Raw genomic sequence first — 26,113 nt, forward strand, 5'->3', positions numbered from 1 at the left:
GTTCCAGCTGGTACCAGCAAGACCTAATAGTACCGGAGGGCTCAAATGAATGGGTGTGGATGGAGCTAAGTGGCTAAAAATCAAATCAAATCAAATCAAATTTATGTGTATAGCGCTTTTTACAACGGATGTTGTCACAAAGCAGCTTTACAGAATTTCAGAAAAGTCAAAGTTTCAACAGGACTGTAAGAATGTACAGAATGTACAGAAACCCCCCAGTGGGCAAGCCGGGGGCAACAGTGGCAAGGAAAAACTCCCTCAGTACTGAGGAAGAAATCTTGGGAGGAACCAGGCTCACCAGGGGGGACCCATCCTCCTCTGGTCAAACTACCTACAAGTGATTATACTACTAATATTATCAGCAGTAATATTGATATTAGGAATATCTAGGAGTCTATGAGAACATCAGGGTAGGGTGGGCAGCTCATCCAAGGTAGTTGGTGGTAGCTGGGGCGTGGGCAGCTGGTCTGAACAGAACAAAAAACAACAACAACAACAAAAAAAACTTGTCTGTAACTGTTTGTGCAGGACTTTCCTTTAATTTCAGAAAATAAAAGACTGTATCCCATTACAAAATCTAAGAAAACCATAGGCCATAGGGTTCCAGCACCACTGCCCTTGAGTGCTAATTATTCTATTGGCCCAGCAAAGCTGTTCACGCTTACTGACGTCCTGAGGTGGTGTTAGAAAGCTCTATAACTTGAGTTCAAAAGCAAAAATGTAACAGCTTTAACAGCAGTGTTATATGCTGGACAGCGTATATTATATTATATATTATGCTGTCCTGTGTTCATAATTATAGAGCATTTTTCTATTTTAAAATGTTTAAGTATTTACAAACAGTGAAAGGAGCCCATTTCTTTTGGGCTCTCGCTGAAGTGCCCTCTAGTGTTTGACAAACCCTGAAGGCATTACTGAATTGCAATTCTGCTCACGTCACATTCTGTGGTTAGATTTGCTCTTGAAGCCAACGATGATGGGTGATGATAGTCGCCAAGCGCCGCTGGCTTTACAGTTTCATGCAGCTATAGCTAACAGCTCTTTACATGGCTGCATGCACCACAGTTGATTCGTCTTCATTTGCTTGCTGTCATTGTGATCTATGAATTAAATTAGACTTAAACATTCATTTTCAAAGACTTGACTGGTTAAAAAAAAGTCACATATACTCTGATCAGCCATAAACATTAAAACCACCTCTTTACTCATTGTATCTACACTCACTGTCCACTTTATCAGCTCCCCTTATCCTATAGCTGCACTTTGTAGTTTTACAGTTACAGACTGTAGTCCATCTGTTTCTCTGATACTTTGTTATCCCCCTTTCGGGGCAGTCGTGGGCTGGAGGTTAGGGAACCAGCCTCGTGACTGGAAGGTCCACCACAGAGCAGGTGTTATTAAAGGACACTGATGGCTGGATATACTTGGTTGGTGGACTATTCTCAGTCCAGCAGTGACAGACCACCACATCAGTGTCACTGTCCAGTTTCCCACGTGTAAATACAACATATTTAGATGGGCAGTCTTGGGCTGGAGGTTAGGGAACCAGTCCTGTGTTTGGAAGGTCGTCAGTTTGATCCCCAGAGCTGACAATATATAACTGAGGTGTCCTTGAGCAAGACACCTAACCCCCAGGCGCTGCGGATAGGGCTACCCACTGCTCTTGGGCAAGTGTGCTCCCTGCCCCCAGTGTGTGTGTGCTCACTAGTGTGTATGTGGTGTTTTACAGCATGGATGGGTTAAATGCGGAGGTGAAATTTCCCCATTGTGGGACTAATAAGGCTCACTTAATATTGGTTGCATTTATGTGCACTCATGTTGTGAATACAACATTTCCGACACGTCTTGAAAGCAGCAGTGTAATGTTTTTGCTTGTCTCTACTCATGATTCTGTGTACTTGCAGACATTTGTGAGGCTGAACACAGAAAAGTTTACTAATTTATTTCCTATCAGCACAACTAATTGTTAGTGTTAAATTATAGTAAGCAGGATAATGTGTCAGTTTCTCTAAACTGTGAATGAAAAAACTTTTCTACAGTACAGCATGTTCTTCCATATCAACTAAACAGTTAAGCTAATTAACAAGCAAGATGGCTAATTACCCAAATTAGGCGCCTTAGCATGGGTTCCAGATGTCTCTTAAACAGGTGGAAAATGACCTAGAACTAGAACCATAAGTTCCTGTGGGTTCTCGTTTGGGTCAATTGGGTTTTGATGGAAAACAATAGAAAAATGCCTTAAGTGTCCAAAAGTGTGTGGACACTTGCTCATGCAAATTTGTAATGCTGAGTTTGTCCACTTCTTTGTGCATCTAAATTTCTGTGAAGACTTTACTGTAGATGTTGGAACATGTTGGATGAGTACTTTATCACGTCACCTCAACTCAAAGATGAGCTCCATCACTCCAGCGAACACAGTTCCTTTACTCAGCCCAATGCTGAGGACTTCATACCCCTCTTGCTGATGGTTTGCACTGGGCATGGTGGCCTTAGGCTCATGCCTGGCTGCTCCAGAGCAACCGATTCTATTAGAAATGCTTTTCTATGGCATTATACAAGCGACATGTGCCTGTGCCAGCAAAGGGTGCACCTTGACGTAGATTCTAATTAGAAGGGGTGTCTAAATACTTTTGGACATAAAATGTGTGAAGTATATACACTCAGAACTCCCTCTGGCAGCTGTAGCACTGTACCTGCATTCGGTTGTCTTTCGCTGTGGTAACCTGAGTCCTCACTTCCTTCCTGTGAACAATAAAGCAATCAAAGATTTCCTCTGAAGAGAGGCTGCATTAGTGTTGTGGTACACGTTCATGTCTTCCTCTTGTCATTTCCATTTTTAATGGCTTGTTTCTCCTCTTTACTTCCGGATGTTTGTGGAGGCATGGGGAGGACGGGGGAGAGGAAATGAGGCTATTAAAGAAAGATGAGACATGAAACTCTTTTTCCTCTCGCAGCAAGAGTCGTCATCTTTGTTTTCACTATTGTTTTATCTTCTGTGAATGGATGTGGCTCGAGGTCCTTTCATACAACCTGATAACATGTTACCAGTGAGCGTTCTTCAGATGAAGCTATGAATAGCACTGTGTGAGGCGGAGTAAAGGTCTTCAGAATTGATCAAACTGGGCAGAGGCTGCTTAGCGTCTGCTTTGTTTCTCCAAGGGACGGCCATTCAAAAGTCATTTCCAGTCAGACGCAGTTATAGTGTTGGGTTTCCTCTGTTAGTCTGCCACCGTAATTCATTGCTCATTTCAGAAATTCCAGCTTTGTGAACTCATGAAAGAGGTCGCAGCAAGTATACTGTTGACGATAAAGGTGCCAGATCGTGGTTCCTTGGAGCAATGCCATAGAAGAATCATCTTTAGCTCCCTTAAAGAACTGTTTTTAGACATGAGCTGTGTGAGTGTGAAGAACCTTTTCTTAACATTTTAAAGGCCCATTTTATACCTTTGTTTGTTTATTATTTATTTATTACATGTATTTTTTTTATTTATTGATTGATCTTTTTTTAACCCTTCTAACCTTAAAATATTTCAAATTTGATTAAAAGTAGAATGCAATGATATACAAATCATGTAAATTGTATATTTAATAGAAAATAGTACAAAGACAACATATCAAATGTGGAGAAACAGAGAAGTGCTCTTCTTCTTTGAGTAATATTTCTAAAAAAGTTGGGGCGGGGCGTGTTTACCACTGTGTTTCATCATATTACACATGCTGTTGTAATATATGCAGATAGTGCTGTGTCATTGTCTTGCTTAAATAAGCAAAGCCTTCCCTGAAAAAGACGTCGTCTGGATGGCAGCATATGTGGCTCCAAAAACTGTATATATCATTCAGCATTAATGATGCCTTTACATATGTAAATGTCACCCATGCCATGTGCACTAATGCACCCCTATACCATCACAGGCTTTTGCTAGCCATTGAACTGTGTGTTGATAACAAGTTGGATGGTCTCTCTCCTCTTTAGCCCAGAGGATGCGGTGTCGATGATTACCAGAAAGAATTTATAATGTTTTATAACATTTATAACATTTTTTCCCTTTGCCTCTTAAATGAGCTTGGGCCCAGAGAAGGTGGCAGCATTTCTGGATCATATTTATGGTTTCTTCTTTGCAGAGTTCTCACTTACATTGGCAGATGCAGTGACAGACTGTGTTCACAGATGGTTTTAGCAGTGTTCCTGAGCCCATGCAATGATTTCCACTACAGAATTGTGTCTATTTTTAATGCAGTGCCTTCGAAGGGGATTGAAGATCACAGCCAGCTAATACTGGTTTTCGGCAGTGTCACTTGTATACAGAGATTTCTCTGGATTCTCTAAATCTTTTAGTGATATTACATATTGTAGATGATGAAATCCCCAAGGTATTTGCTATCTTATTATTATTATTATTATTATTATATAATTCTTGCCATATTTGCTGTTGCAGTCTTTCACAGAGTGAAATCTTTACTTCTAAAAGATTCAATGATGTTACGGACCTGTTTTTCCGCATTATGCAACTTTAGCAGCATTACGCAACTTTCTTGCTCCTGTCCCATTTTTTTTTAAATGCGAAATTCCATATATATATATATATATATATATATATATATATATATATATATAAATTAAATTTCTCATTTCTCAAAGTTTCAACATTTGATATGTTGTCTTTCTACTATTTTCATTTACAATTTCAGTTTCAATAGGGTTCAAATTATCTGCATTCATATTGCACAGCATGCAAACTTTCTGGAAATGGTGTTGTAAGTATTCCTTTCCAATTTCTTTCAACCTTAGAATTAAACCGGCTGTTTTTATTGTTGTGTCTATAAGACTGACATATAAATGATCTTCTGACTGGCTGCCCTGTATTCAGCTTAAATAAAAATATCAGTCCAGACTGAAGCACTTCTTATAACGTCAGTGTTAGTGGGAGGGACTAAACTAAATAGGGAGTGAAATGTACAAGTTTAACACATTCGCAATCATATGCAAAGGTATTTATGTCCTTGGTCAAACTGTTTTGCTGTTATTCCAAGACTCCAGCACCCCCGTGACCCTAAAGAATAAGCGGTTTGGAAAATCTGTGTGTGTGTATATGTGTGTATATTTTACCTTTACAGTCAAATAGTTCCAATTTTAGTTCAACTGTGCTTTACTGATTGATTTGATTTACAGTTCTCAACTCAACTTACAGCTGAGCCTAAACCCATGTTTTCTTTTTAAGTAGGTTAATCTTGCTCTTGTGGGCAGATATTATGCAAAACATTTGAATAGCTGCAGTTCTAGGCTTAGGTAGCTCTTATATTAGCAGTATCCTCGCCAGTTACAAGGCTGATCCATAGCCTGTATAACGGAATTATCAAGTTAGTGCATCTGTCTGCCTGTTGTCTGCCTGTTTGTTTGTGTGTCCACCCACTTGTTTGTTCCTTCAGCCATACCAGTATTCCCTGGATGCTCATGCAGCAAATGAGAAAGACCCTTCTTTAAAATGCCACCATATAGCTGGATAATGTGTTTAGTGAGCTATGAGCACAGCAGGGTCTACAACACCTCCAGCATGTGTAAACCCCTGTTTAGCTTTTATTTTATATAGTTTTCATTTCAGTCTTGTTGAATAGTTTTCATTTCAGTCAGTTTTCCATTTGCACTTTGGTGGATATTTTCATAATGCCAATTTTACTATCATTCAAACATTTTGAATATATTGTGCTGTGTTCCCTTGAACTTTAAAGAAAAGAATCTGTGGCGCAACATTATTTTCATGCTAGGCACGTTTATGTTTTATGTTCCCTGAACATAAACGTCTTATGACATCATGTTGCCCATTAGGACATATAAAGTCAGGGAGAGGTTGTAGTTTAACCTGCTTCACCCACAATCAGCCACATCCTGTCATTGCGATTCTTAAGCAACTAGTGATGCATCTCTGGTCTGTCTCTGGGTGGCACTGTAGCAAACTAGTTCAAATCAAATCAAATTTATTTGTATAATGCTTTTTACAACTGATGTTGTCACAAAGCAGCTTCTCAGAATTGCAGTAGCGACAAAGTTTTAACAAGAATGTAAAAGCCCCAGATGAGCAAGCCAGGGGTGACAGTGGCAAAGAGCTGAGGAAGAAACCTTGGGAGGAACCAAGGCTCACAAGGGGGGACCCGTCCTCCTCTGGTCAGACTACCTACAAATGATTATACTACTAATATTAATAGTTGTAGTATTAGTAGTAGTAATAGCTAGGAGTCCATGAAAACATCAATGTAATTTTCCAGGCAGCTAGTCCAAGGCAGGTGACGGTAGCTGGGGTGTGGGCAGCTGGTCTGAAGTGGGCAGAAGGAGAGCTCAACAGTCAGTCGTCCTTCAGTGTCCAGCCAGACATGTGGGCGGTCGTATACTTGGAAAAAAGGCAGGGAGAGGGAATTAGTTTTATTCTGTTTTATTAGTTGTATTCTGTTTGTATGTAAAGCAGGGAATTTAAACATTTCCAGAGTGTGGCTAATGAGTTTGGCATCCCTCCTTTCCACCGTCCACAAACCTGAGTGACCGCGTGCGAGCAGCAGGACGACAGCGTCTCAGTTTACTATAATTCCCTGTGTCCATGGACTCATGGATCTGCCGCCTTTATCTAAGGGGGAACATTAACTACCAAAAGCTAAACTGAACAGGCGAGTTTTCAGCCTAGATTTAAAGATTGAGACTGTGTCTGAGTCCCGAACAGTTTCTGGAAGATCATTCCAGAGTTTGGGGGCTTTATAAGAAAAAGCTCTTCCCCCAGCTGCAGCCTTAGGAATTCTAGGAACTAATAATAAGCCAGCACTCTGGGTTCTGAGTATTTGTGATGGCTCGTAATAAGAAATAAGGTCTTGTAGGTACTCAGGAGCGAGCCCATGTAGGGCTTTATACGTCAATAAAAGAATTTTATAACCAACGCGGAATTTAATAGGCAGCCAATGAAGTGATGATAGCACTGGACTAATATGATCAAATTTTCTAGTTTTAGTGAGGACCCTGGCTGCGGCGTTTTGGACTAGATGAGGTTTGCTTAGATTCCTGCTTGTGCATCCTGACAGTAGCGCGTTACAGTAGTCTAGCCTAGAAGTAATAAAGGCATGTACTAGGGATCACACAGGGATGTTGTGAAGATGTAGAAAAGCTGTCCTAGTGATGCTGCCTATGTGTTGATCGAATGATAAATCTGAATCAATTATGACACCAAGATTTTTTGCTGCTGAGCCAGGTATGACTGGAAAGTCGGCGAGATTTAAGATTAAATCTGGTAGTGTATTTCTTGTTAATTTTGGACCCAGAAGGAGAACTTCTATTTTGTTACTGTTTAGTAGGAGGAAGTTACGTAACATCCAGCATTTCACATCTTTTGCACAGTCCTCTATTTTCTTTAATCTGTATTTGTCATCAGGCTTGGCTGATATGTACAGGTGCGTATCGTCTGTGTAACAGTGAAAGTTAATGCCATGGTTACTTATAACTGTGCCTAACGGTAACATGTATAGTGTAAATAATAATGGTCCTAAAACAGAGCCTTGTGGAACTCCAAATCTTACTTTTGAATAATTGGAAGATAAATTGTTTACACTGACGAACTGATAACGTTCTGTTAGGTAAGATTTGAACCATGATAGGGCCGTCCCTGTGACTCCAACCATGTTTTCTAACCTTTCTAGGACAATAAGTTCACTCAGTTTGTAGATGGTTCTATATGTAACCTTTTTGAAAAGGCTTCTATATAGCGCTGAAAATGGGTCTTCTACTGTTATGATGTCAAGCTTCTAAAAATAGAGCCTTTTTTGGTTCTGTATAGAACCCTTTTCAATAAGGTTACATATAGGACCATCTACAGCACATTCCATATCAATCTGAAGAACAATTTCACGATGGCAAGAACCGTTTAATCGTGCCAAGGGTTCTTTGAGTGTTAATGGTCCTATTTAGAACCATTTTCTTTACTAAAGAACTCTTGAATAACCATATTTGAAGCGTGCAGAAACTGTAACTATGCCCAGGAACTTGACAATGTGCTGTAACATATTTGTAAATATGAAAACTCGCACAAATTTTGGTTCTCAAACCAAAGATAAAAGAGGATCTCAGTTAATGTGAGAAAGACCGTGTTGCCAAACTAAAACAGAGCATTTACAAAAGTGAGCAGCCAGCCAACACTAGATTAGCAAGCCAACATTAAGTGACCCTTTTTAGGGTCACAACGGGGAAATTTCACCTCTGCATTTAACCCATCCGTGAAGTGAAACACCACATTCACACCACTGAGCGCACACACACACTAGGGGGCAGTGAGCACACTTGCCAGGAGCGGTGGGCAGCCCTATCCTCAGCGCCGGGGAGCAGTTGGAGGTTAGGTGTCTTGCTCAAGAACACCTTAGTCACGTACTGTTGGCTCTGGGGATCAAACTGGCGACCTTCCACTCACAGGGCCGGTTCCCTAACCTCCAGCCCACGACTGCCATGGGACCCCTGAACACCAGGTGGTATTTCACAAACTTTTTTGGGGAAAAATCTAAGCATGGTATGGCATTGTTTGATGCTTTGTATTTAGAATATATGGGGTCTTGTAAATAAAGCATTTTTGTTTTTTTAATGTAAAAGGCTGTGCATAATAAAATAGAAAACTGAATAAAATAGAAATAACTGCTAATCCAAAAAGGGTTAAACGGTTGAAATATGTTTTTTCACTGGCTCAAATGTGCATCTGCAGTGGCAGATACACACATGAAAAACATTCAATGCTGGCATCGGCCCACAATGGCAGCATTGGTGCATCCCTTACACTGTAAAAACTATTAAAATAGTAAGAAGTCTGTCAGCAGGGGTGCAAAACAAAACCTGTTCATTAACAGTAAAACTATGTTTTCCTACGACAGTCATTTAATGTCCTAGAAATACTGCCTTTTACTGTAATTCATCACTTTCACTAGTTCAACTAGTTATTCTGACTTAGTTTTTTTTCCCCATAATAAAAACAGTAACAAGTATTCAAATAAACTCAATAAATGCTGTGAGATAAAGGTGATCATTTGTTTTTGTAAATGCACAAATTATTTTTGTAAGTTAACAACAGCAGCGTTAAAATGAAATATGTGTACAGTTTATTTACATGTGTTTAACCTTTTTAAAAAAAGTAACATTAAATTTTACAGTATTTTAACAGTGAAAATGCATTCAATCATATGCTAAAGATTAGGTTTGGAAACATCGCTTGCTTCCTAGGTAAAGGTTCCCTTCCAATGAATGCTTTGTTCTGGAACTATACAGCCAAACCAAGAACCATTTAGTCCTTATATTTCAGAGCACTGTAAAGGAAAATGTACATTAATTCTTCTGTAAGCATCTCCATTTACTTCCCTACAGCTTTTAAAACAATGTCATTGTATGTGGACTCTTTAGTTCTGCTAGGATCACACAGGAGACGGATGTTCATTAGCTGAAGCTGAAATTTGTGTAGGAGACCGCAGACAAGGGTAACGGTTCCCATCATCCGCTGCTCACGTGAGCTTGTTTGTCACGTTTACGTGATGGAGAGCTGAAATTAAGAAATCCCTGCGCTGGAGGTCTTGCCTGGAAACTGTGATGTGCTGCTATGGCAACCATCCACTGTTTCTCCCCCTCCACCACTCAGTGGTTTCATCCTGTGTTCTCTTTCACCTGCTAAGTGAGTGATGAGGGTTTTAAATGGTATTAAAGTTAGATGAGGCCGATATGAAAAAGTAATTGAGTTTGGTTGCCTGTGGTCTCATGGTGGACTCCTGCAACCACAAGGAGCTTGGGACCCATCTCAGTTCTCGTATTACACGGTGAAGGTGCTTCTGAGGAGCTTATAGGTATATATAGAGCTAATAGGCTAAGTCCTGCCGTTTACTGCTTTGTGGTATACCTATCAGCCTTGAAGGTACTTTTATGACACCACTCCAGACAATGCTCTTATTTCTGACACTCCTTCCTGCCACATCAAATATCCATAAAATGCACCCATAGTGACATGCTACAAAACGGAAGAGATGCCAGAAATAACATCATCTCTGCGTGAGCTGAGAGAGAGAGAGAGAGAGAGAGAGAGAGAGAGACCAAAGCAATGAAACGCCTACTCTGCATGAGGATTAGAGGAGTTTTCGGCTCTGAGCTCTGAGAGCATGTTGAGTAGTGTGGAGAGCAGGATGCGTTTCGGATGTGGCAGATAAGACTGTGACTGGCTGGAGGTGAAAAATGTCAACAAAAGGGCGACATGTGCGTCTGCAGCCCCACAGCCAGCCGCCAGGGCCAACTGTAGATGGGATAACCATGGCAACGGGAGACGGATGACGCCCACGTAAGGCCTCTGTACCCCACGGAGTCAAGGCGTGACCCGGTTTGATGGGGTAGAGATGCTTATCTGAGGAGCCTCTGGCATGGGTGAAGGAGAGGGGCAGAGAGAGAGAGAGAGAGAGAGAGAGAGAGAGAGAGAAATATGCCATTTGTTTGACAAACGCTGGTTTGCAGTCTCTAGAGGGGTTTTTCCGATTAAAAAAGGCCCCTGCTGATCATGTATCTTGGTGAGGGGTACTAATAAAAACTGCAGCTGCTTAGAGGTGATTTCTTTTAGGAGTGAGCTGTTTTAAAATGATTTGTTTTCTTTTTTAAGCTGGGGAACATAACAAGAAGCCAGATAGCCAACATGTTCCAACTGAAGTCGCCAAAGTTTCAAGATTTGCGTCTAAATCTGAAAGTAGTGTCTCTCCCTAACTTTTCTTTTTATCAGCTGTTATCTGTGTACTTTTTGGCTTAAGTATTTTAGGGTAATCATTGAACACGTGTTTGATAAAATATAGTATTTTGTTATTTTCTCTTACTAACGCAACACAGAGACAGTTGTAAACCTTTTTTTTTCATTTCTGCCACCAAATATTTTGTTTTTGCTCATTTCCTTAAAGGAAAAAAGGAGGCTAAGGCAGTCGACATTTAAAGTAAAAAACCCAATTTTCTCTAGATCAAAAAGCAAAATAGACTAATTAAAAATTTCACATTTTGCTGTACCATATAGAGCTCCGACTGATCTATAGTCTACCTGCATGATGATTCCAGTGCCGAAATGTCTATTACCAGAACACTGCTTCAGGATATTAACTGATGAGCTGACTATTCTGACCCTAACAAATCCTTTACAGACATCGTGTGTAGTTCTATCAGATATATGCAGATGCCTGAGAGCTGCCTTCAGGCATATATGGTATTATTCATTTGATTGGTTTATCTTTGTCCATTGCAGACCATACTGGTAGGAGACAGTGGAGTTGGGAAGACCTCCCTACTGGTGCAGTTTGACCAAGGCAAATTCATCCCTGGCTCCTTCTCCGCTACTGTTGGCATTGGCTTCACAGTGAGTATCCATCCTGGCAGAAGCAGAACTGGGTGAGCTGCCCTCAAAGCCAAGCACCACTAGACGTCACAACTTCACTCTATGAGGCAGAACTTGGCTCCATCAGAGGTAACAGCGAGACCTTCATTGGCTCCCAGTGCTCTCTTTGAAAGGGGAGAGCATACGTGGATGAAGAGCTGAGCTCTGTTGCGTATAATCACTGTGCAAAAAATCAAGTACATAACAGAATAATGATGCGTACAGCCCTTTGTTGGCGTCAACATCAAGCCACCCTCACATGATTTACAACTTTAAAATAATACTGAGCAACTGCTACAATCCAGTGAAGGCCTCCGTGGGGGCTTTTATGGTTGCTTTAAATGCCAGTCATCCTCAATTTATATTCATAACACACACTATGCACCTCCAGGGGGGCTTAGGATTGAGGTAAGGCTGGTGTCTGATTACACTAATAGGATAATGATACGGCTACTACTGACTCTGATTGTAATTGCAGAGGCATCCATTTGAGCTCAGCTTGATCGCATGCATGTTGTTTTGGATCGTGGGCACATGGGTGTCACCCAGAATTTTTAGGAGAGTACCCCAAAACAGCTATGAATATAATCGATAACTGTTTGTTTATTCTAGTTTCAAGATCTTTTTCAAAAATTTGACAATGTGACATGAGATGGAACAGCTATTTTAGAAAGAAGATCAAGTGCTGTGATAAAAAAACATGTTAACTGATGTAATGATTCCAACTGAGAGTAGGGCTGGGTGTCAGAGTGTAGTACATTTATGGTACTAACTGAATTACTTCAATACCATCGCACATTGATAACAAATTTCAGTGTGAAATGAGAGCCAATTAGCATGCTTGTTCCAAAATCTAGACTGGTGACTGGCTGTCTAAATTATATTCCATTTGCACAGTATTAACGTCTGCACTTGACCTGTCTGTAATATAAATACAGTACTGAGCAGAGACCACCCGTCATTTAAATGACAGTGAAAGCTGTCATTAAGTAAAAGTTACTAACCAGATCAGATATAAAATAATGCCCTTCCGTAGGGCAAAATTTCAAAACTTCAAAAACTCTTAACAACTGTGCAAGACCTGGTAGACCAGTGAAACTACCAATGTCAGATAAACAGTACTTCATATTTGAGAAATAAAGCTCCACTTTCACTTCAGATCTGAAAAAATCCACGTGTTTCTGATCATTCTTCAACTGTGAGAGGATACAGTACTGTGTATTAGGGGAAAAGTTTTAGGCATCTAAGCAAACTTTTAAACAGTTTAGCTCAGCAGTGAGTTTATCACAATATACATTAGAATAAAGTCGTATTCATAATTCAGATAAACAGAAAAACAATAAAAAGTAACAAGAATTTCTTGGGTCCATATTTTTCTTTGACACCTTCACAGCCGCCACAGACACTCGTTAATATCATCAATTACATCATGAGCTCAATTTACTGAGCACTGATTGGTCAAACCAGGAGCTGCTTTTTAACTACATATAATACTGGGCTTCCTCGAGGAGAGACTTGGAGATGGGTAAACAAACACACAAACACACCAACATCCAGAAAATCACTATATATTATATATATATATATATATATATATATATATATAAAATCATTATTAATTAATATTCTATACATTTTGTTTATTCAAATATTAACATTTTTCTCAGCAAATAAACACAAACTACACAAATAAATAGATTTTGAAAATGTGTCTTCGGTGCCTCAGACTTTCACACAGTACTGTAACACTAAAGGATGTGTAACTCTAAAAAAGCAGTTAATTTTAGAACAATGGACTGACAACCCCAGAGTCCAGACCTCAACATCACTGAATGTGTTTGGGATTACTTGGATTGTGAGAAACAGAAAAAGAAAACAACTTCTAAGACTGAACTTTGGAGGTGGGGAAAAATATCTCTGCATATTTCTTGGAAAAAACTGAAAGCAAGTCTCCCGAAAAGTGACACACTAAATACTGAAAAAAACTGTATTATATTTGGTTGTTGAAATTTCAGGGTAATTTTCCGTTAAATATACTTTTTCCTACATTCATCTCTGGTTAAAGCCACACCTCCTTCTCCCTCTTCACTCCTTCCCCTGTTGACTTACCAGTCTAGAAGAAACATTGCGAGCTCAGCATCAAACCTTTTGCCTTCACTCACCAAGACCCGTCTCCAGCGGTGGAAAGCAACACCAATGTCAACTCTTATTTCACTTTTATTTATGCCACTATTTTTGTATGGTTTCTTGCTGGGAGCAGCAGTGCTACTTCTGCATCCTCATGTTGAACTCGGCACTACAGTGACTCACTATCACCTCTTGAGGTACAAAGTGGTATTATGAGGCATGGAGCGCTGGTCAGCATGCTAACGTCGTGAGATATCTCTACTACACAGACATCTTTGAAGATAAAGTCAAAACTCTTATTTCTTCACATTCTGTTCATAATTTCAGTGGATTTCAGTGGAGTCGAATGGTACTGAGCCCTGATATGGTCAAATACAGCATCATGACACTGTAACACATTTTTATGGTAAAAATTTAGCAAAATTAGTGCCACATTTAAAAGGCTTCTCAAAAAACGTGGCATTTTTGTTCAGTTATTATTTACAGGCAGTGCATGATTGGTGTACACTCTACACTCTTACATTGGTTCTTCAACTGTCCTTTAGTAAAGGGAATGATATTTAGAACTATACGTTCTATATAGAACCTTTTCATGGTTAAAAGATTCTTTGCATGGTGAAATCTTCAGATTGATGGTTCTACAGCACCAGAAAGGGTGCTTACACTGTTACAAGCTTAACATTGTAACAATAACAGAACCCCTTTATATAGAACCCTTATGCAGAACGATTTTTAAAAAGGTTCCATATAGAACCACATACAACACATTCACCATCAATCTGAAGAACGTTTTCACTATGCAAACAACCATTTAAGCATGCAAAGGGTGCCTTGAGCGTTCATGGTTGTATAAAGAACCATTGTCTTTACTGAAGATCCTTTGAAGAAAGAGTGTACACTGTACTGCTTTTAGTGTTTATGATATACTAAAAAAAGCATAATTTTTAATTTATTGTAAAGTCATCATATTACTAACAGTATGATCATATTGGCTACCCTTCGTTTCACTCAACGTCACCTCTACATTTTAAAATCTCTAGCAAACAGAAGTGGTGCAGTTTTGGGGACAGATCAGCTTTCAAGTCAGTAAGCAGCTGTTGGAATTACTGCTGAGATGATCTGCTGTGTGAAAATGAGAAAGACCTTCAAGAAGGAGGACTGTGGCAACATCTGCCCACTCAGTTCACAAGCTATAGGAAGCAAGGAGGGAAAAAAAACAAGGCTGTTTAGATTTGTACATGCCTGTAGCCAAATATGATTGGATTTTCTTGTTTTTTTTTCCAGCAGCAGATCTTATGAAAAAACCAGCAGTGGCGAAATGACTGAATAGGTCAATCTTTTTGCTTGAAGATTATTGAAGGAAGAGCAGAATTGGACTGATTGAGACCCTCTGTGGACCATTGATAAGTCTATGGACATTGTTCAAAGCCTTTGTCAGATGGGGGAGACAAAGTCTTAGTAAAGTAGGGTTGACATGGACTTTTTGGGGTTGTGCTAGAGGTTTTTAGCAGTTTTGAAGGATTTTATAGAAAAAGAATTAAAAAGCACCAATTCCAGTTGCTTCACAGGTCTGGCTGTGTTTAAAGACATGAATGTTTCCTTCCTCCATAGAAAGAAGCTGAGAACTTATTCTTCGATATCTTCCGAAGTTTGTTCTTAAATGTGTTCTTGAGAAAGGTCCTGAGAAAAAGTGCATGTCCCGATGTGTTCTTAAACCACAGAACTCTCACATTTGTGCTCTTCAGTGCGTGTACATTCTGTTGTTACCTAAGAACAAATCACAAATAAGAAAACATTGGTGAATGTCAGAATCTGTGTCAGAACCCAGAAGTGGGTTATAAGAAGAGATTTATTCTTCAGAATAGTTGGTGAATGAGGCCCAATAAGCAGATTTGTGCAAATGTATCTGTAGCTAGACCAAATGGTCTAACACAGAGTGGTCATGATACTCAATAACTATATAGAATCCATAAGGAAACCTGATACATACAGTATATGGTTTTATACAACTGTTAGTTCCAGCCATGCAGCCGATTGGTTGAGAAGTGTTGTAACCAGGCGGTTATTTCACCATGAAATTGACTTCTTACCTTGCCACAAACAGGAAACGGACACTTCTAAGATCACATTTGACCGACAGCCGATTTGGTCCGACTCTGAAGATGAGACGACACTAAATTCCCAAACTTTCGTCACCACTGAGCAGCTTTTCAGTCGGCAGCTGAGACAGAAGAACAGCTGAACGACCTGGAATCAGCCAGAAATGAACCCAACACCATTCGCCAAACTAAACAGGCTGTAAGAAGCTTTACAGACCGGCTGGAACAATGAAAATAAAGTCATTCAGGCTGCTGTGATGTGAACTGGTTCACTGTAGAGAATTCGCAGATTTCTTTACAATGATGGTGGTAGAAGCTACTTAAAAAAAAAAACATATTCTTACTAGTGATGTTCCCTCTGAAAAAGAAGCTCCAGAGCATTGTACAAAAACAGCACGTCTTACTTTGAAGCACTAGCTGTATCTCAAAGCCAAGAAAGACCCATACTGCACACACACACACACACACACACACACACACACACACACACACACACACACACACACACACACACACACACACAACCCCCCCCCCCCCCACTGCTATCACTCGCTGCAGAACCATAAGTCCAAAAGGGTGGAGCCAGACCTGATCCAACTCCGCCCATGTCTTCTTTTCATTAGTCTAAAATCACTGCATTTCTATTGCTCTTTGAACTAGTATGTGTCACTTACATGTTCCTCCTACGACTTACTTCATTGGTTTACCCTGTCGCGTTTTTCTCTGTGGGAAACCTGCAGGTGTTGCTGGTGTTTTTGTTCTTTTTTTCTCGATGCTGCTCCGTCCTGAATACCACAATACAGCCCTTATAATCGCTCATGATTCATGATGTTCACACTCATTTGTCAAAACCTGAAAAGCTTTTTTTCCACATTCCGGTACAAAGTCCGTTCTGTAGGCCTACATCTCTGGTGTACTGATGATAGATGAGTTCTAATTGAAAACTAATTGTGTGGTTGGATAGTTAACACCTCTGCCTTCTACGCTGTAGACTGGGGTTCAATCCCCACCTGAGTAAAACACCCTACACTACACCAATAAGAGTCCTTGGGCAAGACTCCTAACACCACCTTCACCTACCTCTGTGAAACGATCAAACTGTAAGTCGCTCTGGATAAGAGCGTCTGCCAAATGCCGTAAATGTGAAACGCTGAATGTTTTTAAACACTAGAATGCACATAGGTCAAAATAACCCACATACCTGCGTTTTATCAGCTAAATCCTGGAATATCATAATAAAAAAAAAACTTTATAATGACTTTTTTTTACATTTAAAACGATTTGGTAATACTGCCACACAATTCCATACGTCTAATAAAAATGACTCAACATACCTAAAATTAATATTAAATTTTATCACTTTATCAGCTCACCCTGCCTTGTTTCTACACTCAGTGTCCATCTTATCAGCTCCACTCTAGCTCAGACCAATTAAAACACAGCATGGGAGGAGCTGGATCCAGCTGAACCCCCTGGACTTTTGGTTCTGCAGCGATGACGATCTCCGGAAAGCAGCTGAGGAAGTCTCCGTTTCTCGAGGCTTCTCGAAGGATGCCTCGTTGTGCTCGATCCTTTGAATGTGGCCAGCAGATGTGTCCCCAGAGTAATAAAAGAAGTGGCTTATCTTTTAAGACCTTGAGAAAAACAGAAAGAAACAGCTTTGAGTGGGGAGATGACGTGACACCGGAGTTTATAATGAAACGTCACATTGACTGAATGTTTTTAAATCTAAGATTTAAACGTGTCCTGCAGGACATGATGTGATACCTTGAATATGTGCGCGCGGGGCCTTTGTATACCAGTGCTAGCAACGTCTCCGCATCCTTTACTTTGAGATACGCCTACTGCGCCGGTGCTTGATTATGAAAGGACAGTTCAAGGACGGATGCTACCCAGCTAAAAAAAGAAAAAAACAGCTTAGACCAGGATGAATTCAATGCGGGTCTAGTGCTGGGCTAGTGCTGGTTAGCTGGTCACCCAGCAAGGTCATGCCGGCTGACCAGCACAGCAGCATTCAAAACACACTTGTTGGTTTGCTGGTGAGCAGTATGGTAGGTAAATACGAGCAACATCATATGGGTGTTTAGTCAGGTGGAACCTTTTTCAGCAAACAGCCTGGCTACATTACTGATAACCTTTCTAAGAAGAGAACCCAGGGAGCAGATTTACAGCAGCTGTTTGTCTTTTTGTCCAGCAGGTGTCACTGTGTGCACCGGTTTTTGACAGTTTTGAGGAATGAACACATTTTCCCGATACAATTTAAAGAAAAGCTTCATATATATTGTAGTGTCCAGTCAATGCTGTTAACAGGGTCATTCCTTTTGGTTGGGCTATTCTGATAAGGACTCTTATTGTGAAAGCATATCTGAAGCGAACTGTTTGAGAAAATCTAGAGGCGTTTGCGCCTCCAGCTCGCCATATCAGTGTTTATTGAAGGTAATCATCGTGTTTCCCGACTCCTCCCTCTGTCCGGCCGCCGCTCAGAGCGCCCCCACGCTGCCCGGAGCCCGGGGAGAGCGCCTGTTGCCTGTGTGCCCGGCTCCTCTCCGCTTCGCCTCTACAGAGGCTCCCGGCTTTGTGAGCGTGAGTGTGAGAGACTCAGCGGGGCACCGGCGACAAGCGCCGCTTCTGAGGAGCGGAGGATGGGGGCAAGGCGGAGACAGGAGTCGGAGAACCAGTAAAAAGACCGGCTGCCCAAGTTTGTCTCCTCGGCCACTTCAGACAGCGCTGGGGCGAGTTGTGAAGACGGAGGGCTGAAGCTGTTAGAGCGCGTAGACTCGGGCTTTTCCACGCGTTTCAGCGGCGGTATGTGAGTGAGTGAGTGAGGGAGGGAGTGAGGCAGACGGACTTTGAGCTGTGGGAACGCGGTCAGGCTGCTGCGGGCACTATGTCTTCGAGACAGGCGTCTCTGGACCAGGAGGTTAAAAACGGAACGTCAAGAAACGTGCTGGAGCGATGCGCTTCAGTTAATGAGTATTTTGACATTTCCTTCAAGGTTTGTATTGTTATCATCATCATCATCATCATCATCATCATCGTTTTTTATTATTTTTCACAGCCCACGTTCTCTATTATTATTATTATTAATGTTTATTATTATGACACCTGTATTTCAACAGCCGTTTTAGTGACCTGTAGCGTGGGATCCCACTTTTCTCAGACCTTATACACCCACATTCTCAACTGCCCATTTTATAGACAGTATACAGATATATATATATATACAGTAGGCATAAAGTGGGTTTCTGGTCATTGCATAGATATTCTGTGCATTTTGAGTTGAAGGGACGTTATATGATGGTTCCTCACTGGTTCTTTAGTACATGGAATGGTTCTGTTTGAAACCATGAGTTCTGTGCTGAACCATTTCATCCTTAGCTGGTGAGCTGCATCGTGAGGTTGATGGAGCGTGTGTTGGATATAGTTCTATGTAGCACCAAAAAGGGGTTTGAGATTCTGTCAACAGAAGAACCAATTTGGGTGCTGTATAGAACCTTTTTCACAAGGGTGATGTGGAAAAACAAACATTCTCCATCAGTCTGAAGAACCATCTCACCATGCAATGGACCGTTTAAGCATGCAAACGGTTCTGTATTGAAATCGCCATCCCGAAAAGAACCGCTCACTTCACTAAAGAACCCTTGAAGGACCGTCTTTTTAAGAGTGTGCGTATTCTGTGATCACTCTTGCTCTACCTGCTTCAGAGAGGCACTTGAGTGTCTGATGAAGACAAAGTTTGAGTGTTTCCTGTGTGATTCATGCTGCAGCACAGCGCCTTTGGTCTAGAACTGAAGCTCAACTCTTTCTGTAAATATTTGCTCAGGGAGGGATTCCTTGACATTCCCTCTGAGCTGTTGAGCTTCAGTTAATGCATAACCTGTTATGGTAACAGCATGGCAGCTACACCAGAACTGCGTTTGGAAGATCAATCTAAATTCTCTAGAGAGCCACATTCTGCTTTCCAATACTGATATTGAAACCTTGAGTCTTAGCCAATACGATCACAATCTGATATTCCTTCTAATAAGCTTTGAATGGAGCTGTTTTTAATCCAAGCACCTCGCTGAAGATGAGCATCTAACCTAACTACTCCACAGTGGGAAGCAGCTATCATAACATCACACATTACAGGTGTGCAATTTAAAGCTTAATGTGTTACAGGATTGGATCAGATTCATCTTCCCTCCAGTATCTAATCTGCATTTTTCTGCTGATATTAGCCTGATGCTTGTTATTGGATCTGTGCCAACTCTAACATTTTCATGAGAAACAGCAGAATCGTTGACGCATAACAACAAACAGACTCTGTAGTAGAGGTGGGTGATATGACAGAAGCGTAGTACTGCGGAAGAGACAGAGATCACTTTTCATTCATTTCCAGCCAAAACTGCTAGAAAGCACGAGATATTCGTTTTTTTCCGGAGATATTTCTGATCGATCAGATAGAAGATAAGCTACGTGCATGAAGAAAGTGAGAAAATAAGTGGGGAAAAAAACACAAGCCTCCAGAACTGGAGTTGAAAAAGATGATTAGAAGATACAGCCAGAGAAAATGGGACTCCTAACAACCATGCAAGACCTGGTAGACCATCAGACACACAGCACTGAAAGGAGAAAATCAAGGTCCAGTGTTGCTTTACATCTGAAAAAATCCACAAGTGTTGCTGTCTGTCTTTCAGCTGTGAGAACGAACGCTGAACGCTGTGGGTCTGAAAGGATGTGTGGCTGTCAAGAAACTTTTAATTAGAAAAGGAAATAGACAGAAAAAAAGATGAACGTGCACCAGAACACTTAACATGGACGTCTGAGTTAGGGAGTAAAGGTTCGTGAACTGATGAGTCTAAATTTGGTAACTGGGAAAACTGGGATTTTGAAAAATGAATAATAAGCACATAATGGCTGTTATGACTGGAAATGAAAGGTGGTCTGACTTTAGAACAGTTCTGTATAAAATCATGATATTGGAAAACATTTTAATGATGCACAGTTTATATGGCAATATTCAGTTTTTCTGAGATTTGATAAGTTGGAGGAGACAAAAGCCCCACTAGTGCGGGGCAGTCATGGGCTGGAGGTTAGGGGACCGACCCTGTGACCGGAAGGTCATTGGTTCGATCCCCAGAGCCGACAGAACGTGACTGAAGTTTCCTTGAGCAAGACACCTAACCCCCAAATGCTACCTAGTGTCTGTGGTGTTTTACTTCACAGATGGATTAAATGTGGAGGTGAAATTTCCCCGCTGCCTGAATAACAAGGGAAATTTAAAAAATAAATAGTGCTACATTTAAAAAATGCAGTCAAAATAATGATTAATGGCTATTTTACTGCACTTCACCAAATCCAAACTAGGCTAATGAAACGTAATGAAACGTGCATTTGCTCAGTTTTCGTTAAGTACTGACAAAATGGGCAACTTTACAGAAGGCAAAACATTCTTAACTTTAAATTTGCGTTAATGTAAAGATATTTTATTCTAAGAAGGCTTGGAGCATTTCAATTGGTCAGTTCAGTATGAAATTTTGCACAATGTAGAGGGCAGCTGCTCTGCCCAAATGATGCAGATTTTTTTTTTTGTGCACTGTAAAGATATTTATACAGAATTAACCACATATATAATTTAGTATGATCATATCCCCACCCCTACTCTGTAGGATGCTGTTACTAGAATACAAACCAACCATAAAAACAAGAAGTGCATGCAATGCTGCTAACTGACGCAGTTGTGAAATTGCAGTGTATTTTGCCACCAGAGCTTCCGGTGGATTAAACACGTGACCATGACCTCAACGCATAGACGTGTGGTATTTAAAACCACAGCGCTGCTGTTTCTATGGGTTAAATGTTTGTCATTAAACTGATTCACAGTGACCTGTAAATGTACTTTGTGAGGGAGTTAAATGAATGTAGACCTAACGGCTCTCTCTGACCCTGACACCTGCAGGTGATGCTGCTGGGCGACTCAGCTGTAGGGAAGACTTGCGTCCTGGTGCGTTTTAAGGATGGTGCCTTTCTGGGAGGCAACTTCATTGCCACCGTGGGAATAGACTTTAGGGTGAGCAAGATGTGGTCAGAGCTGGTGTTCAACCAAACACACGAACAGTTTGTACACCCCTGCTCGATTGGCATGTTTTTCTAAGCGAAAATAAGTTACCTCATCCTCTACAGGGAGTAAACTTTTTCCCCCAATATGTTGTATTTAGCAAATAAACAGTAATTGTACATTAAAATGTGCAAAAATGTGTTCTTTGTAGAGGATGTGCTAACTTATTTTCATAAAAAAAAAAAACATGTAATCTGACGAGGGCAACCAAACAACTGTGTATACACTCTCAAGCAGTTTATTAGATATATTGCATCTACAATCATTAGACATTTTATCAGATACACCTACCATATATGGGCAATTCATTTATACAGGTTTTATACAGTTACTGACTGTAGCCCACTGTTGCTGGACTTCGGCAGTTAGAGACTGTAGCTCATCATTTCTATGACCAATATTGTTCCTCAGTGTCATAGAAAACCTAGAAATTTAAATACCAGTTTTCCACGGTTAGTAAAACCAAACTGCCAGACTCTCCCCCTAATGACAGCCTTTATCCTCAATTTAGCCTTTAGCACAGCAGCCCTCTAGCCGGGCCTCTGTGTCCACTAGCACCTCCATCGTTCAGCTGTATCACTCGACAGCAGGGTCTTGCGGCTCGTCATTTCAGCCAAGCTAAAAAACACACTGAAATTCATATTCACTGAACTGATGCTCAGAGGTGCAGTGTGAGTGAACACGATGCACAAATAACTTGAGAAATTCAGACGTAAAACAACATTTACGCCGTTTTGAGACAGAAAAGCTGCTGTCTGCTGATGTGCAAACGCCACAGATTTCTCTGTATACAGCTCAGTTCTGTTTTTAACTGTTTTACACAGTAAATTGGTGAATCTCTATTTTGTACTTTGCTCCTCTGAAACGTGAGTGCCTGAATGTGGGCACGTTGCCAAGGACACATGGTTAAGGATGTGACTGAGCAGGCAGATGAAGCACTGATTTTATCACTAAATAGGCTAGGTCCAGAAGCCTGTTGGATCCAGATAAGGTTAAAATATAAGGTTATTTCTCAGACAAGCTAACATGTTGGCCCATCGTCCACTGAAGAGGGGAAAACACTTGTAGAAGATGACTAGTCCCCATCAACTTCCTCCAACTTGTTTTGAAGTGGATTGCTCTGCATGACGCTACATTTTTGTGCAACACCAGTGCTGTCGCCTAAAAAAATAAGGCAGAGCTGAACATCATTAGATTCATTTTGGCCTAAATCATTTTTCCCCCTTCTCTGCAGTTAATCAGATATCTGTGCATGAACTCCTGCAGAATATGAACATTTGTCAGAATGCACGTCCCCAGTTCACAGCACAAGCTCTGTGTTATCTGGGTAAAAAATTCCCACTTTAAACTTGCTTTAAAAAAGGCTATAGTAGAAATTGCAGCTCTTACTCTTTGAAAATTTCACTTTTTCAAATATATCAAAGATTTTGATGTAAAAATGATTAATCTTTCAGCGTTAAATCAGGATGGCTTATTTCAGTCCCCAGTTTGAGTGTCTGTTCATACCTTTCATGCCGTTTGTGGTTCAGAGTACTGCAATATTGCACGCGTACAGTTGGGTGCTGTGTCAGAACGCTTGGTAGAGTGAGGCAGCGTTAAAACACACCAGCTTCTTGTTCCTGTAATGTTCCAGTAGTGCTCTTTTCTAATATTTTAGCAAATCAAATTGTGATTGGTGATGTCCGCCAGGGCCCATTAGGGGTTATATTGTTGGAATTTCACCGATTTTTCACAATGTCTTAATAATTCTCTTTGAAATGTAAACAGAGTCATTCAGTGTGGTTTCATCTGAAATGTGCTGTTGTATAGAATCCTACCGACTTGAATGTCTTTACAGTGGTGGTGATAGGAACCAGGTTTTGCCACGTCTGCGACACAAATACAGCAACTTCATTTACTGTCCCAAACAACCAGTGAATCTAATATCTGAAAACAGTGTGGACTATTTTGCCTTACGATACCCTGCATGTACCCCTCCAACAGAACGTTGTCTAAACCATCGTAAAACAATGCCTTGGGTAACAGGCAGCGTATCAATAATGATTTCATGCAATAGCTTTCTGTAAGGTAGCTTTAGAGGCTTTCAACATTTTAGACGTCTGGTTCTGTCTCCACAGCTATGAACAATTCAGAGTTGCTCTAGAATAGTGCAGTTCACACCGAACCACTCTGAATGGCTTTATATCTCTACCATTTAATTATGCATCTCATTCATGGTTAAGGATATCATCTGTTGTCATGAATGTCCTGGAAAATGATTTCCTAAAAAGAATAGGAACCCTGGTTAGTTGTCCTCTAGCCCTTTGTCAGTGATCGGTTTCTGACGGCAGGACCACTGTCAGCTGGATATTTTTGGCTGGCAGATTTTCTCAGCCCAGCAGTGACAGTGAGATGAAGTCCCAGCAACACTGCTCTGCCTGATGGACTCATACCAACAAAACACACACTAAAATGCCACTACCCTGTCAGTGTCACTGCTGTGCTGCGAATGATCCAGCACCAAAATAATATCTAATCAGCGGTAGCCCTATAGTGGTCCCTTTCCATTTTTGGGCTTTTTATGGGCATATATGGGGAAAAAAATACACCTACATGGGTACATAAATAAATATACATAATTCTTTATGATGGCCATTACTGCTTTATACATACTACCATTCAGTCTGTGTATTGTCTATACACTGAGAATGGGAATAGTAGTCATGTTTTAAGCATTTTTATAGGCTAGTAGTTCAAGATATTCTATCTTTTGAGCTGTGCACGTGTGCGTTTTGTAACTGGCCGTTATACTGAATGATTCAAGCCCAGTGCATAGCAGCAGTTGTTGATCTTCTGACGCTACATTCCTGCCAATGTAATTGTCACTTTGGCGCTGCATGTGAGACTGTTTAATTCGCTCTATCATCATAGCTGTTAAGCATGCATTTTATCATGGAAACTAATGTCGCGATAACAAAAAACGGATATTTATCGTGCAGCCTTAATGGACAGGGTAGAGGGTGCTTGATAAATTGCACAGTGACAGATGGGCTACAGTCAGTAACTGTAAACCTACAAAGGGCACTTGTATGGTTGGTGTTTCTGACTAAATGGCCAGTGAGCATAGGTACAAGGTACTAGGGCTGGGCAATATGACACTGTTTAATGTTACTGCGATAAATTGTGTCACAACATGCTTTTCTGAGTATATTGTGGATCTAGTCAGTGCTTAAAAACACTTCCCAAGGGCTTTTTTTAATGAAAGGAGATCATAATTAGATAAAGCATAATTTAGTGCTGTACAGTGTGTGAAATGTTAAATACAAATCATTGGATTCATAGTTTTGGTAGTATTTTTTAACTTCTTTGTCTGTTTTAGCTCATCAGATATTATAATAAATATCATGATGTATCGTGTATTGTAAAAAACTTTTTGAAGTATCTCAATATTAGATTTTCCCAGGGCGCCCACCTGTGCTCGTCTAACGTTAGGCAAGTTGCTGCAGAAGGGGTCACTGTGTTCTTGTTGCTTTCCATGCGGGTCTCTGTAGCTTCCACAAGTGGGATCAGCTGGTAGAGAGCACAAAATGTCAGCAAACTGTCTGGCAAATGTGTCAAATGGATGGGCCACTTCAGGCTCCTCTGAGTGTGGGGACATAAAAGGCTAGACTGATGCCCGTTCACGTTTCAGTTGAACTAAATGATTACCAGCGTGCCTGAGGGCACTGACGCACTCACGCTACACCGCTGCCAGTGAATGCTCTTTGGGTGTGAGGTTATACATTACTGTATACGTATAATTCAGTGAATTCAGCGCAGTAGCTTTATTAGACTGCCCTAGATCCAGCATGATTTTCACATAGGGGTTCACAGCATAGAACATTGACCTCTCCAGTCCTCATATTGGAGCATCACTCCAGCATAGCACTATGTTTATGTACATCATATACGTTATATACACCATTTATGTTTATATTGAATTTTTTTCATATGTTTATATTTACCTCCATGAGCAACATGAGCTGTCAGTGGTCTTGATGGCTGCTCTAAAGAATGACAACGTTCCAAAACATGTTAATCATAATATAATCATTATGAATATTGTATCCAGTGTTTGCTTATGTTTTGCCATATCCCTGCAATATTTCATTGGAACATACACTGAGTTGCCAGTTTATTACACCTACCTTGTACCTTGTACCTAAATAGACTCAGCTGTGACATTGAGTAAATATCAGTGAGAGTTTGTAAAATTACCAGCAGCGCTGCCGTGCCAGATACACAGCATCGCGACACACTCCACCATGTCAGTGTCACTGCTGTGCTGAGAATAAAATGCGGTCAGCAGTGGCTCCCATGTAGGCCTGAAAATGAACTGTTGTTATAGGCAATGTTTCAGATTGGCGTTTGAAAGA

At 40.7% G+C, this 26,113-nt stretch overlaps 1 protein-coding gene across 2 annotated transcripts in view; it reads left to right on the forward strand.

Annotated features, from left to right (window-relative positions):
• LOC108412260 (ras-related protein Rab-37) overlaps positions 1 to 26,113 on the forward strand; it is a 68,660-nt gene that overhangs the window by 8,211 nt on the left and 34,336 nt on the right. The window contains exons 1-2 of one of the 2 annotated variants that reach the window (XM_017684210.2): positions 18,092 to 18,614; positions 21,561 to 21,671. In XM_017684210.2, the coding sequence (XP_017539699.1) occupies positions 18,507 to 18,614; positions 21,561 to 21,671 (219 nt within the window). In that variant the 5' untranslated portion in view covers positions 18,092 to 18,506. Of the gene's footprint in view, positions 1 to 11,264; positions 11,376 to 18,091; positions 18,615 to 21,560; positions 21,672 to 26,113 lie in introns of those variants that run through there. The other variant, XM_037544789.1, reaches the window with a different exon arrangement.

The sequence above is a fragment of the Pygocentrus nattereri genome, chromosome 14 (assembly GCF_015220715.1).
Source record: "Pygocentrus nattereri isolate fPygNat1 chromosome 14, fPygNat1.pri, whole genome shotgun sequence".
Taxonomy (NCBI): Eukaryota; Metazoa; Chordata; class Actinopteri; order Characiformes; family Serrasalmidae; genus Pygocentrus; species Pygocentrus nattereri.